We start from the raw sequence: 16,080 nt of genomic DNA on the forward strand, positions 1-16,080 counted from the left end.
GACAAACCTTTTCCAACAGAAAAAAATCAGCAGAACCAGAGGTCACGAGCTGAGGCTCCAAGGAGGAAGACTAAGAACCAATGTCAGGAAGAATTTCTTCACGGAGAGAGTGGTGGATGCCTGGAATGCCCTTCCGGAGGAAGTGGTGAAGTCCAAAACTGTGAAGCACTTCAAAGGGGCATGGGATAAATATTGTGGATCCATCAGGTCCAGAGGACGCATATAAAGAGCAGGTAGTAAAATACTGCACGGAGCGGCAGTAGCCACAGAGGCATTCACGGAGCGGGATGCCAGTGGCCAGTGGTAGGTGTCCACCTTCATGGAGCGGAAGGATGTAGGGCTGTCATCTCCCAATTAAATAAAAAACAAAAACAAAAAACAAAACAGGGATGGGATCCATCAGGTCTAGAGGACACATATAAAGAGCAGGTAGTAAAATACTGCACGGAGCGGCAGTAGCCACAGAGGCATTCACGGAGCGGGATGCCAGTGGCCAGTGGTAGGTGTCCATATAAAGAGCAGGTAGTAAAATACTGCACAGAGCGGCAGTAGCCACAGAGGCATTCACGGAGCGGGATGCCAGTGGCCAGTGGTAGGTGTCCACCTTCACGGAGCGGAAGGATGGAGGGCTGTCATCTCCCAATTAAATAAATAATAAAAAAACCCAGGGATGGGATCCATCAGTTCTAGAGGACGCATATAAAGAGCAGGTAGTAAAACACTGCATGGAGCGGCAGTAGCCACAGAGGCATTAACGGAGCGGGATGCCAGTGGCCGGTGGTAGGTGTCCACCTTCACAGAGTAGAAGGATGAAGGGCATCCATCTCCCAATTAAAAAAAGAAAAGAAAAAAGAAAAAAAACAGGGATGGGTTCATGGGCTTATAGGTATTACCAATTATTAGGCTTTTCAATATTTGATGATAGTTAATGTGACTTTCAAGGCATTCTTCACTTTCGGTGCATGTCCGGCATGACTCCTTGCTTCAATGACAGGGGAAAAGAAAAACTGATACTTCACACATTTCCAGCATTGCCCTCTGCTTCATGGCAGAGAGCTATGCTGCCGCTTACCCAACTAATCAAACTTAATATTTCACTTGGAAGCAGCTCCAGCACTGCTCTCTACATTAATGGTGGGGGTGAAAAGGGAATTAGAACATAAGGTTACTAAGAGCCAAGAGAAACAGTTAAGTATGAGAACAAATGTGTGAAGCTTGCTGGGCAGACTGGATGGACCGGTTGGTCTTCTTCTGCCGTCATTTCTATGTTTCTATGTATGTTGCCCTGATTAGCATATTTCCCGCCTCTCAGGAGACCCCACTGGTCTCCAGCATAGCTCCTAGAAAATCCTACCCCATTCTGTAAAAGAAAACTAGTAGTGGGAGCCGAAGAAATCCCACTTCTCTTACCCTGCTAGATCTGCTGTTGAAAACTAGCAGGCTCACCAAGTGCTCCCATTTGCCATCTAGTCTGTCTGTTTATACCTGCCTATTCTGATATCTGTCTCACTTACAGGCCGATACAGTAAAAATTGCGGGAGAGTGGGTGAGCGCACGCTCTCCCAGCGTGCACACAGGCCACTCTCCTGTACGCGCGATTCAGTAAATAAAATTATTCAAATTAGGGTCCACGGTAAAAAGAAGCGCTAGGGACACTAGCGCATCCCTAAAGCCTCTTTTTGGACAGGAGCAGCGGCTGTCAGCGAGTTTGACAACCAACGCTCAACTTTGCCGGTGTTGGTTCTCAAACCTGCTGACAGCCACGGGTTTGGAAACCGGACGCCGGCAAAATTGAGCATCCAGTTTTCAACCCGCGATCCGTGGGCTGATTTTAATTTTTTTTTTAAATTTTTGATTATTTTTAACTTTTGGGACCTCTGACTTAATATTGCTATGATATTAAGTCGGAGGGTGTACAGAAAAGTAGTTTTTACTGTTTTTTCTGTACACTTTCCCAGTGCCGAGAGAAATTAACGCCTACATTTGGGTAGGCGCTAATTTCTTAAAGTAAAATAAGGCTATCAACATGCATTTGCATGTTGCGGGCGCTATTAGTTTCGGGGGGGGGGGGGGTTGGATGCGCTATTACCCCTTACTGAATAAGGGGTAAAGCTAGCGCGTCAAAAACGCGGGTTAACAGAGCGCTCCGCCGGAGCGCACTGTACTGTATCTACCTGTTAATCTGTAGTTCTCTTCCTTCCTCCATCACTAAGATTCCTTTGATTATACTTGAATTCTGCAACTGTTTTGATTCCTATTACCTCCACTGGAAGGTTGTTCCAGGTATTCACTATCCTCTCAGTAAAAATGTATTTTCTTGTGAGCTTCTCTCCCTTCAGCTTCATATGATGACTCACTTATTCTTGAACAAGTTTCCATTTTTCTGAAATATTTACTTCCTCTTTTTCTTCAGTACTCATTTTGTTTCTCCCCCACACACACACACACACACACTTCTTTTTCCATCTTTCCTTTCCAGCTTACTTTTAATTTTTTATTTGTGATGAATCCATTTTGATTGTGTTTTATTTGTTTGATTTTGTTGTACACCATTTCCACTTTGTAGATTACACAATATAGAACATTGTATATCACAAGAATTAGTGTTTTGGTTTATTTTTTATTATTTCATTTGTTTTGTTCCTTTTAATTTCTTTAAAATGAAAAAGGAACACATAAACTTAAAAATAAAACAAAAAAAACTAAATTAAACTAAAAAAAAATGATGAGTCTGCAGCTGAAAAAACACAGCTTGGCCCTCTCTATTCCTAATCCTTAATCCCTACCCCTGGACCCTCTTACCCTGCAGCTGAAAATTTCTTCACAGAGCAGGACCAATACCTATTCACTCCTGCTCCACCACTGCCACAACTGAAAATGGTATTAGCAGACTGAGGGCAGCATTATATTTAATTGTACTGTACAAAATGACACCATCTTTTTTATGCATTTTCCTTTTTTTTTTAATTTCAATAAATATAAATTAAAAAAAAAATTTTAAAACCCCAAATCTTTCATACTGTGTGTCTCTGCATTAGATTTGTAAAAATGTGCATAGGTATATTTTTTCAATAAAACTACAATATGGAAGAACTATACAAAAAAATTCATTGTCAAAGCAGTGTGTACCACAAAAATAAACAATCTGGCTCTTCTGAAGAATGGTAATCGAAAGTCATATTGTGTTTATTCAACATCCGAATGGTAACATATTTCTAAATAGATGAAATCAAGACTGGTAACAAACAAAAGTCACTTCCCTGACAGAGACCATGTTTCAGTTTAACCTGTCCCTCCCATTACAGCTTTGGTGAAACAGATTTAGGGGTAGATTATAAAAGGTGCGCACACGCGTCCATGTGCACGCGCTACCTGGCGTGCAAAAATGGACGCGCCAATTTTATAACATGCGAACACTGGTGCACGCATGTTATAAAATCCAGGGGCCGCTCGCACATGCACGCTGGATTTTATACTCCACGCACGTATGTGCTGGCGGCACACACAAGGGGGGAAGGACTTAGGCAATTCCCGCACGGCGACACATCCTGGCCTTCTTCCCCAGTTTCCTCCCAGCTTGCTCCAATTAAACCCAAGTTTTGGGGGTTTTTTTTACCTTTTTTCAGCAACTTATTTCAGCTCCCGAGCTGAAGTAAGTTGCACGCGCCAGGAGCCAGGTCTTCAGGACAGCGAACAATGGCGCTGTCCTGGCCCGCCCCTCCCCACCCCCCGGCCTTCCCCTTTCAAGGAGCCCGGAATTTCTGCATTAACTGTGGTTTATGCGCATGGCCGGACCCCTTCTAAAATGCGTGTAAGGCCCAGTCACACGTGTAAGCCCCGGATTTTACGCATGCGGGGGATTTAAAATTTGCCCTTTAATTTCATTTATTTTGAAATCTGCTATCATTTGGATGTTTAGAAAACATAATTTGACTTTTGATTAGAGAAAGTTTGGACTACCATTCTTCAGAAGATCCATATTCTATATTTTTGTGGCACACACCCCTTTAACATTGATTTTTTTAGTAAAACATGGAAATCTTTCCATGTTATCTTGTTTTCAATTCATAGTTTTACTTTAACTTGTATTATGTTAGATTTATTTTAAAATATAGTCATTAGCACTGATTTATTTGAAAAAAGTTGCTTTAGAACTTTACTAAAGACGAAATTACAATGTTCTGAAAGCTGGCTGAAAGTTAATAATAACAATAAATCTGTCAGTTTTTCAAAGTAAAAATGGAGCTCCTTCATTATCCCTTTATTTATGGCACCAAAGCAGAAAACTATTTGCAGGCTGGAGAGGTGAATCTCATGTAGCAAAACTTTTCTTTTATTGTTGTGGCACATTAAGGATGTGTTTATTTTCTTGTCCTTTGAGCATTATTCTTTGAATTTATGTGTTGTTGCTCTTTGCAATATTACAACTGAGCTTTTAAAAGGTAAAAAAGAAAGTCAGAACATTTTCTATTGTTCTTTTATAGGTGCTAAGAAGGAAGAAGTAGCATTAATGAATGGGCTAACTGTTAATCTGCATCTCCTTATGGTAAGTTCCTGTTCACAGCAATGCATTTTAAATATTCAGCTGTAGATGTTTCTAATTTTAATGTATGCAAGCATTTTGTAGTTATTTTCCTTTACTAATGGATGCATTTTTTGTGATTTCTGCAATAAAGCATGGATCAGTGATCCAGTGTCTTTATGTAGACATTGACAACCTAGGGAATTTAATCTTACATAGATCTCTAAACTCAGTAGCTCAATTTCTGCTCCAAGAAATAGTAAATTCAGAAGTTGAACAGATAAACCTTCCCTAAGAACACTGTGTAGATAAACATGGTGTTTTCTTATATGCAGTCGGTGTCAGTCACTAACACATAAATGTCCAAACACTGCTCCAGAGAAGTGCCTAGACCGCCACATACCCATTTTTGATGTTGTTGTTTCTTTGGTCTCTGCATACATTTCCAGTATGACATTTTGAAAGTTGCCTCCAGGGTCCTGTCAAAATTTCATGGTAATAAAAGAAAATTCTTCTCTGCCAAAGCTGAGTACTTCTAATACCTCCCTAATCCTTATACCATGCATGCATAGAAAATGCAGATTAAGGTACTGTTTTGTGACATGTTCAGTTCAAATTTTTGGCTTAAAATAAATGATTTTGTCACATCATTAAATTTTGTTCTTAAAATGCTCTTTTCTAAGTTACAGAAGTTGCAAGAATACACATTTTTATAAACTCTGAATATTGGTATAGCAAATAATTTCTATATATTAGAAACATATATGCGTATGTATTAAACATTTCTTTTTTAAAGCTATCTTTTTATAAGCCAACAGCAAGCCGTCACAGAATTCTTCTAGAAGCCAAAGCCTTTCCTTCGGATCATGTAAGCTTGCTTTAACATTTATTAACCGTGTTTTTATAATTTCCTCTAGTCCTACAAGTACTATTAAACTCATTTAAATATCAATCTTTTCTAAGCAATGCTACAGTGAAAAAGCTCGTCAAATTCTGTTGGTTTCAGCACATTCTGCAGAATACAGTTTAATTCTTTTGTTGAAATGAGAATGGCTTATTACAAGGAAAGACTGCACTAAGACATTGATTTATTACCCTTTTCAGAGACTTTTGGTAAGCTGCTTGCCTAAATCAACTGAAGTTGTACATTTCTATTAATTCTTGTTGCCATTTTATTTTACGAAATGAAATCAATATAAAAACTAAGAAAATTTAACACATACATCCCCAGATAGTTAGAAATGCATGTTATTAATCTTCCAGATAAGTTCAAACAGAACTTGTGGAAATAGTGCTTGCTATCTGAAAAACATAGATCAAATTATTCTCCAAACTTCTGACCCACCAGAAACTTCATGTTGATATGTCCACAACTTACCAGACTTTGTAAAATATATGAGTCTAGATTATTACACGATAAGAAAAAGTATTTCTTACTTTCCTTGACTTTACCTTATTTCTTGTGGAATTAGAGGCTGAACCATGCAGACTTTAGGGTTTATAAGAATCCATCAAAATACTAAGATCTTCCCCATATTTTCCAGGAAAATCTCTTTACCCAGCACATCTGGGGGAAATCTGAGTGTATTTGCTGCAGTTAATGCCAGTCTGACAATTCATAGTCATGCTTATCAGATATATCTGCTGCCGATTTTCACATATTAGTAAATGCACTTGAAATCTGGTACAGATTGACTGGTTTATGAAAATCCCCATTATAAGTTTAATAAATATATATTTAACAAAAACTAATTTGGTGAGCTTGAGAAAATTATTAGAGATTTGTCAAATAATTTTGTGAATTATGAAGACAATTTACTCATTTCAGCACTAGAAAGGAGTCAGAAGACAGGGCAGTATACAGTATAGCAGTGGCTGTATAGAAAGTCAAGCAGACGTGAATAAGGGAAAAAGGGAATTGTCAGGTCACCTATAGGTTGCAATCATGGGTTCTGAAAGAGGAGACAGACAGTGGGTCAGGTGCAGGTCATGGTGTTGTCTTCAGGTTATGCCAGATAATAGATACAAACAAGTCAGCCTTGGTCTTAGCAATAGTTCCAGTAATGAACCAAGTCTCTATGAAGTCCACATAGGCTCAGTCCAGGTGCATGCAAGTAGGTTCACAGACAAGCAGGTCAACTCTAAAGTCAGAGTGGTATAACAAAGCCCCATGAAAAAAATCTTGGCAGCCTTCATGTTATTAGGAACAACTTCCTTGTTTCCAGAAACACATTTTCAGTTTACTAACTCTCCAACCCATCACATTCCTTTGGGACTTACATAGAAACATAGAAATGACGGCAGAAGAAGACCAAACGGCCCATCCAGTCTGCCCAGCAAGCTTTCGCACCTTTTTTTCTTTCACATACTTATCTGTTTCTCTTGGCTCTTAGTAACCTTTTTTTTTTTTTAATTATTCTATTTCCCTTTCAGCCCCGCCATTAATGTAGAGAGCAGTGTTGGACCTGCATCTAAGTGAAATAGCTTAATTTAGTTAGGGGTATTAACCACCGCAATAAGCAAGCTACACCTATGCTTATCTGTTTATTCAGACTATGTAATTCAGTCCTTGTTGATTGTTGCCTGAATATAGATCCACCTTTCTTCATCCCCCCTGCCATTGAAGCAGAGAGCCATGCTGGCTATGCATTGAAAATGAAGTATCAGTCTTGCTCCCCTGCCGTTGAAGCAGAGGGCTATGCTGGATATGCGTGAATTGTCAAACTTCCTCTCCTGCCGTTGAAGCAGAGAGCTATGCTGGCTTTGCTTTGAAAGTGAAATATCAGACTTGCTCCCTTGCCGTTGAAGCAGAGGGCTATGCTGGATATGCGTGAATTGACAGAATTTCCTCCCCTGCTGTTGAAGCAGAGGGCTATGCTGGATATGCGTGAATTGACAAAATTTGCTCCCCTGCCGTTGAAGCAGAGGGCTATGCTGGATATGCGTGAATTGTCAAAAATTTCCTCCCCTGCCGTTGAAGCAGAGGGCAAAAAGATTGACTAGTATCTACTTTTCACCCACCTCCTTTTTTCCCTAAGCTGGACTCAAACTCACAGTCACTGGCACTCAGAGGACCAAGCCCTTACTGTGACCCAGTCACCAGCAAACACTTGTTTCTGGAGGCTTTTTTTGAAACCATTCATCCTGGGGCTTTTGCCTTTTCCTGTGTTCTCTGGTTAGTCCATGGGTCAAGCCATCAATCATCCAAAACCAGAGCTATCCCGGGTTGAAATCCTGCAGCAACCAGACCTTATAAGCATTTTTAGTAAAGCATTAAAGGCTCAGGGGCATACCTAAATTATTTGGCACTCTGGGTGGATACCTCCTTTGCCAACCCCCGCCAATGGTTCACTTCTCTGCCTCTCCCCCCCCCCCCCAGTGATCTCCAGTTCTCCTCTTCTTTACACAGACTACCTCTCTCTATTGCATACACTCTCATACATCCCTGCACACAGGCTCCCTCCATTTCTCCCTCCTTCACATACACACCCCTTCACACAAGCTCCCTTTCGCATACACAAACACGTATCCTCACTCCCATACATACATACACACACACACACAAACTCCTATACACACACGTGCAAACTCCCAATCTCTTACTTACATATACACACATACACAAGCACTCAGCCACCCTCACTGCCATACACACAGGCTCCCAATCTCTTACTCACATAGAAGCCAACACTCACACACCTCTTCCTTCCTGAATCAGATAGGCTCACGTGCAGTCATTCTTTGCCTCTCTCTTCAGCTGCAGGTGGGATTAACTCTGCTCTGCCTGTAGCTATCCATACACTCTCTTCACTTCTTTCCACCGCAAGCGGGATGGGCTCTGCTTGCAGCCACTGGCCTCCCTATTCTTCTGCCATGAGCAGGATGGACTCTGCTCATGGCTGACAACCTTCCTCTTGATGGCATCTCCTCTTGGCTGACATGCGGGACTGACCAATCCCCGCTGCCCCCTTAGGGCTGGATTTTAAAAAGTTTACGCGCGTAAAAAGGCCTCGGCGACGCGCATAAAGCCCCGGGATGCGTGTAAGTCCTGGGGCTTTACTAAAGGGGCGGGGGCAGGATGGGGAGGGGAGGGGGCGGTGCCAGAGGCCTCCGACAGAGTGACCATTGCCACTCTGTCAGAGGATAGCATGCACAACTTGCACCTGCCCAGAGGCAGGCGCAAAAGGTAAGATACAAATTTTGGTGGGGGTTAGAGTAGGGCTGGGGGGGGAAAGGTTAGGGGAAGGGGTGGGAAGGTCAGGTTAGGGGGGAGGGAACAGGGGAAAGCAGTGCGGCTCGGTGCGCGCAAGGTGCACAATTGTGCACCCCCTTGCGCTCGCCGACTCCTGATTTTATAAAGCGCACGCAAGTTATAAAATCGGGTGTACATGTGCGCGCGCCGGGTAGCGCACACACATGTACACCAGCGTGTACCTTTTTAAAATCTACCCCTATGTAGGGCACTATTCAGGCTCATCCGAAAATATACAAAAACACCACTATCATCTTCAAAACATAAGAAACAACTATACAGAATCCCAGTTTAACAAAGTCTAACATTGACAATGTTTTGGTAAGTGTCTTCATCAGGGATAATTCTTACATACAAAACAGGTATCTGATGTAGAGTAGAAAGGTGTCAAGTCACCATGCTAAACATGATCATCAATCTTGAATATACTGCAAAAGTTGAACATTAAAATTCCTTTGTTTTTTTGGATTTTTGTGGTGTTTTTGTTATATTGATTTTGAGACATATTTTTCTCAAGCACTATAGTAAAGGTATTGATTGAGATGTTAAAGAAAATATAGGTTGCTTGACACACTGAACCTTGTCATTTTTCTCTGAAACCCCCACTGTCAATATCCACAATTTATATATATATATATATATATATATATATATATATATATATATAAATATGAAGTGTTTGTACTGTTTTTATTTGTATGTGACATATATACAGTCACCTCTCCTGTATTGTGCAAATTTGAGGTTTGGCCAGCCAAGTTATAGAAGATATTAGCTTTCTCATTACCCTATGCATAAGTCTTATTATCCCTTATTATGCAGAGACATTCTGGTAATGTCAGTCCCTTATAGAAAGAGGAAAGAAGAATATTTTGAGTATGTTAAGACTGTGACATTAGTACCATTTAAAAGCAATAAGTAAAACATATCTGTGAACACTATCAATTGCTTCAAATGTACACTGACAGAACAGTTATTCACCCCAGCTCCTTATGAATCAATGGAGAAAACTGCAACACACAAACACATAAACATACACACACACACACACACACACACATTGTTTATTATAGTTATTAAAGAAACTGCCAGTTCCTTAATAAACTGAAGGGCATGAGGAACTGTTAGCATGCAAGGTTAGCAAGTGTGCAGATAAAAATAAACATATACATTTTTCCCACTAAACAATCTTTATTTTGTATCCCTCACTCACAGCTATCCTGTCCATTGAGATACTACATTCACAGGATACTAAATACTTTCCCTTATACACACCAGGCATTCCTCAACCCCTGCATTGCTCTCATAGCTTCACAATCTCACAGTCCCAATCCACACAGGCCAGTTCACCAAACTGGACATGGAAGTCTCAGCTGTCATATACAAGGGTTCCATCATAAGAGCATAATAAATTGCCATGCTGGGTCAGACCAAGGGTCCATCAAGCCAAGCAGCCAGTTTCCAACAGAGGCCAAAACCAGGTCACAAGAACCTGGCAAGTACCCAGACACCATGCACTACCTCCTGTGTATGCAAATATTTCACATGCCCATTCATGAGGGATATGCTGAAAAAACTGGCTGGGGGGCTCTAATTAATACAACTATGCAAGATCCTTTAAGTCAGGGATCCCAAACTTGTCCTGGAACTTCCACAGCCAGTTGGAGTTTCAGGATATCCACAATGAATATGCATGAGACAAATGCACACATCATGGAGGCTCAGTCTATGCAAATTTATCTCATGCATATTCAGCGTGAATATGCTGGGGGTCCCCAGAAACGTTCTGGGAAGCCCTGCTCCACATAATCCAGCATACACAGCCTTCTCACCACTTCTTTCTTACTAAGCTTAGTAACAATTTAAACAGCTATCAAAGCCCCAAAAATCCAGCCTCCTACTTCTCTGTGACTTGGTTGAACATTACCTAGCCACCACCAACCTGGTTGGTTTCTGAAGAGTTGTAGCATTCTCCATGGCCTGCAGTATCGCTAGGTCTTGCTTCCTCTCTCATCACCTCCCTTCTTGCCCCTGATCTTGAGCGTGAAGGGTGGGGGGTGATTGCAGCACTGCAACCAACAAACCCCTGAAGCAGAATGTCAAAACACAGTGGTCATGTCAAAGGGTCACTACAGTTTAAACACTTTTAACCTGGGCACAATAGCTTCTGACAGAAGCATTACATTTGTTTTTCTTTGACGATATTGGTTAAAAATTTTAAAGATGATTTTATTGTATTTACAAAAAACAAAGGCGTGGTCTTTAATAAGGCTGATTAAAATGGTGCTACTACTGTTTTAAAAGCAATGAAATGCTAGACACCAGTATCCATTGTTAAGCGCCAAACAGCGCTTAAGGCGCAATATGAGGGCCCATACATAAGCATCAATTCTGTTTGTGATTTCACTGTGTTTTTGTACGAAAGGAAGTGCTACATATAGAATGTGACAGCACATAAGGACCAGTAGGGACCCATCAAGTCTGCTCAGTCTGACTTCTGGTGCACTGCTTGAGATCCTGCCAGCTGGACTTTCACTCAGTGGTAATTTTCTTACAAAAAAAAAAAAAAAAAAGTGGCGCGTTGGGTCTAGCAGCAGCCGCCGTCTTACAATTCTTCCCCCAATGAGGAAACGGAAGCAAATTCACCACATACACCGGGTCCTTACCAGAGGATTCTTTCTTTATCTATCCATTTCCTGCAAGCACAAAACAACAGAAGTGAATTATTTTTTATTTTGTAAAATACTCACAGCTTTAATCATTCATAGTTTTATGAATAAAGGTAAAGGGCACTCACCGCTTCAGGCGCGCCCTTTTTGCTCCTGCCTCCACCACGCTGCAAACCGCATCCACGGTTCGGGTTGGCCCTCTCTGCGCGACCGGTGCAGGCCCATCGGGGCCAGGGGAGGTGGACCCGAACCCAAACACCCGCGAGGCCTTCACATATCAGGCAGGCAAGGCGCGTCGAAATAACTTTTATTATTAGTCCGCGCATCTCCACGAACCCTCCCCGGAAGCCCCTGATGTCACGACCGGCTTCTAAGCCCTTTAAAGGGCACTCACCGCTTCAGGCGTCGCGCGACAAAGGGGCCAGCCCCTTTGTGTGCCCCTTCGTGTGCACCTTATCAGAGTCATACCAGCTTACAGATTATCTGTCAGCACTCAGATCTCAAGCAACTTCAAACAACGACCACCTAGCACTCAGCATTCAGGCAACCTCAAACAACATCCACCCAGCACTCTGCATTCAGGCAACATCTGACAACGACCTCCCAGCACTCTGCATTCAGGCAACATCTGACAACGACCTCCCAGCACTCTGCACTCAGGCAACATCTGACAACGACCACCCAGCACTCTGCATTCAGGCAACATCTGACAACGACCACCCAGCACTCAGCAATCAAACAACCTCAGACAACAACCTCTGACAGCAACCCAGACAGCAACCTAGACAACAAATCAGACAGCAACCCAGACAACGACCACAACTGCATTCAAACAACCTCAGACAACAAACACCCAACACTCAACATTCAAGCAACCCCATATTTAAGCACAGCCATACCGCACTTCACCCTCCTTTAACCACCCACTTCACCCTCCTTTAACCACCCACTCTACAGAAAATCCCATCTGCAGAAACTAAAAATAGTAGAGCGATAGTAGATGCCCTGCAAGTAGCTTTGTTCAAACAAATGGTAATGGAACCCACGAGAGACGGAGCTATGTCTCAGACGTCCAGGTGGGTGCCCACCTCAGCACCAGTGATCATCAAACGGTATGGTTTAATATCACAAAAAGGACACGGAAAAGAAGCACAAAAACCCAAGTTTTGATGTTCAAAAACACAGACTTTGATGAAATGGGGAAGTACCTGGAGGAAGAACTAAAAGGCTGGGAAAACGAGAGAGATGTGGATCAACAGTGGACCAATCTAAAAGGAGCAATCACCAAGGCAACTAATCTATATGTTAGAAAAGTAAAGAAAAGCAAAAGAAAAATGAAACCTATCTGGTTCTCAAAGGAGGTGGCTGACAAAATAAAGGCTAAAAGAACAGCGTTCAAGAAATATAAAAGATCCCAAAAGGAGGAGCACAAAGAAGAATATCTGGTAGAACTGAGGGAGACGAAGAAATTAATCAAGATTGCAAAAACTCAAACAGAAGAGAGGATTGCCAAAGAGGTAAAGAGTGGTAACAAAACATTTTTCAGATACATCAGTGAAAAGAGAAAAGTGGTATAGTGAAATTGAAAGGTGGAAAGGATCAATGTGTGGAGAGAGACGAAGAAATGGCAGAAATATTAAATGAATACTTCAGTTCTGTGTTCACTAAAGAGGACCCCGGAGAAGGACCGTCACTAGTTAACAAGAAACTGGAGGGGAATGGAGTAGATGTAACTCCATTTACAGTAGAAAATGTATGGGAAGAGCTGGTGAAACTGAAAGTGGACAAAGCCATGGGGCCTGATGAAGTTCATCCCAGAATACTGAGGGAGCTCAGAGATGTGCTGGCGGGTCCGCTGTGTGACCTGTTCAATAGATCCCTAGAAACAGAAGTGGTGCCGAATGATTGGAGGAGAGCGGTGGTGGTCCCGCTTCACAAGAGTGGGAACAGAGAAAGGCTGGTAACTACAGACCGGTTAGCCTCACTTCGGTGGTGGGAAAAGTAATGGAGTCACTGTTGAAAGAGAGAATAGTGAACTATCTACAGTCGGGAGAATTGCTGGACCAGAGGCAGCATGGATTCACCATTGGAAGATCCTGTCAGACAAATCTGATTGACTTTTTTGACTGGGTAACCAAGGAATTGGATCAAGGAAGAGCACTTGATGTCATCTACTTGGACTTCAGCAAAGCTTTTGACACTGTCCCGCACAGGAGACTGGTGAATAAAATGAGAAGCTTAGGAGTGAGTGCCGAGGTGGTGGCCTGGATTGCAAACTGGTTGACGGACAGAAGACAATTTGTGATGGTAAATGGAACTCTCTCTGAAGAGAGAGCGGTTTTAAGCGGTGTTCCGCAGGGATCGGTGTTGGGACCTGTCCTTTTCAATATCTTTGTGAGCGACATTGCGGAAGGGATAGAAGGTAAGGTATGTCTTTTTGCGGATGACACTAAGATCTGCAACAGAGTGGACACGCCGGAAGGAGTGGACAGAATGAGACGGGATTTAAGGAAGATGGAAGAGTGGTCGAAGATATGGCAGCTGACATTCAATGCCAAGAAGTGCAGAGTCATGCATATGGGGAGTGGAAATCCGAATGAACTGTATTCGATGGGGGAGAAAGGCTGATATGCACGGAGCAGGAGAGAGGCCTTGGGGTGATGGTGTCTAATGATCTGAAGTCAGCGAAACAATGTGACAAGGCGATAGCTAAAGCCAGAAGAATGCTGGGCTGCATAGAGAGAGGAATATCGAGTAAGAAAAGGGAAGTGATTATCCCCTTGTACAGGTCCTTGGTGAGACCTCACCTGGAGTATTGTGTTCAGTTCTGGAGACCGTATCTCTGAAGAGACAGAGACAAGATGGAGGCGGTCCAGAGAAGGGCGACCAAAAAGGTGGAAGGTCTTCATCAAATGACTTATGAGGAGAGATTGAAGAATCTAAATATGTACACCCTGGAGGAAAGGAGGAGCAGAGGTGATATGATACAGACTTTCAGATACTTGAAAGGTTTTAATGATCCAAAGACAACGACAAACCTTTTCCGTACGAAAAATATCAGCAGAACCAGGGGTCACGATTTGAAGCTCCAGGGAGGAAGATTCAGAACCAATGTCAGGAAGTATTTCTTCACGGAGAGGGTGGTGGATGCCTGAAATGCCCTTCCGGAGGAAGTGGTGAAGACCAGAACTGTGAAGGACTTCAAAGGGGCGTGGAATAAACACTGTGGATCCATAAAATCAAGAGGCCGTCAATAAAGAGTGGGTGGCTCGCCAGAATGACGGCTACTGCCTGGAGATAATACCCTTATTCAATAAACATACACATGGTTACTGTGACTCCAACATCGCTCTAAGCTACAACAGCAAGAGGAAATGTGGAAAAAAGGATTCACACTCACAAAGCGTGGAGTAGCTGGCTTGTTACGGCGGTTACTACCCCAAACCAAATAAGCCTGATACTTCACTTTCAACCCATATCCAGCATAGCTCTCTGCTTCAACGGCAGGGGAGAAGAAAAACTGATACTTCACGCATATCCAGCATAGCACTCCAATTCAACGGCAGGGGAGAAGAAAAACTGACACTTCACGCATATCCAGCATAGCTCTCTGCTTCAACGGCAGGGGAGAAGAAAAACTGATACTTTACGCATATCCAGCATAGCTCCCTGCTTCAACGGCAGGGGAGAAGTAAAACTGATACTTCACGCATATCCAGCATAGCTCTCTGCTTCAACGGCAGGGGAGAAGAAAAAAGGATTAGCACTCACAAAGCGGGGAGTAGCTGGCTTGTTACGGCGGTTACTACCCCAAACCAAATAAGCCTGATACTTCACTTTCAATGCATTTCCAGCATAGCTCTCTGCTTTAACGGCAGGGGAGAAGAAAAACTGATACTTCACGCATATCCAGCAGAGCTCTCTGCTTCAACGGCAGGGGAGAAGAAAAAAGGATTAGCACTCACAAAGCGGTGAGTAGCTAGCTTGTTACGGCGGTTACTAGCCCAAACCAAATAAGCCTGATACTTCACTTTCAATGCATTTCCAGCATAGCTCTCTGCTTTAACGGCAGGGGAGAAGAAAAACTGATACGTCACGCATATCCAGCATAGCTCTCTGCTTCAACGGCAGGGGAGAAGAAAAACTGATACTACACGCTAGGGATGTGAATCGTTTTTTGACGATTTAAAATATCGTCCGATATATTTTAAATCGTCAAAAATCGTTAGGGCCACAATACAATACCAATTCCCCCGATTTATCGTCAAAAAATCGTAAATCGGGGGAAGGGGGAGGGCAGGAAAACCGGCACACTAAAACCCCCTAAAACCCACCCCCGACCCTTTAAATTAAATCCCCCCCCAAATGCCTTAAAGTACCCTGGGGTCCAGCGGCGGTCCATAGCTAAATCGGGGGAAGGGCAGGAAAACCGGCACACTAAATCCCCCTAAAACCCACCCCGACCCTTTAAATTAAATCCCCCCCCAAATGCCTTAAAGTACCCTGGGGTCCAGCAGCGGTCCGAAACAGGCTCCTGCTGTTGAAGCGTGTTGTCTTCAGCCGGCGCCATTTTGCAAAATGGCCACCGCAAAATGGCGGCGGCCATAGACCAACACGATTCGACCGCAGGAGGTCAC

The 16,080-nt window shown here is 42.8% G+C and overlaps 1 protein-coding gene across 3 annotated transcripts in view; it reads left to right on the forward strand.

Moving 5' to 3' along the window:
- KYNU (kynureninase) overlaps positions 1-16,080 on the forward strand; it is a 227,840-nt gene that overhangs the window by 73,082 nt on the left and 138,678 nt on the right. For 2 of the 3 annotated variants that reach the window (XM_029605405.1, XM_029605408.1), the window contains exons 6-7: positions 4,485-4,546; positions 5,319-5,390. In XM_029605405.1, the coding sequence (XP_029461265.1) occupies positions 4,485-4,546; positions 5,319-5,390 (134 nt within the window). The remainder of the gene's footprint in view (positions 1-4,484; positions 4,547-5,318; positions 5,391-16,080) is intronic. The other variant, XM_029605407.1, reaches the window with a different exon arrangement.

This window comes from Rhinatrema bivittatum, chromosome 6, assembly GCF_901001135.1.
Source record: "Rhinatrema bivittatum chromosome 6, aRhiBiv1.1, whole genome shotgun sequence".
Classification (NCBI taxonomy): Eukaryota; Metazoa; Chordata; class Amphibia; order Gymnophiona; family Rhinatrematidae; genus Rhinatrema; species Rhinatrema bivittatum.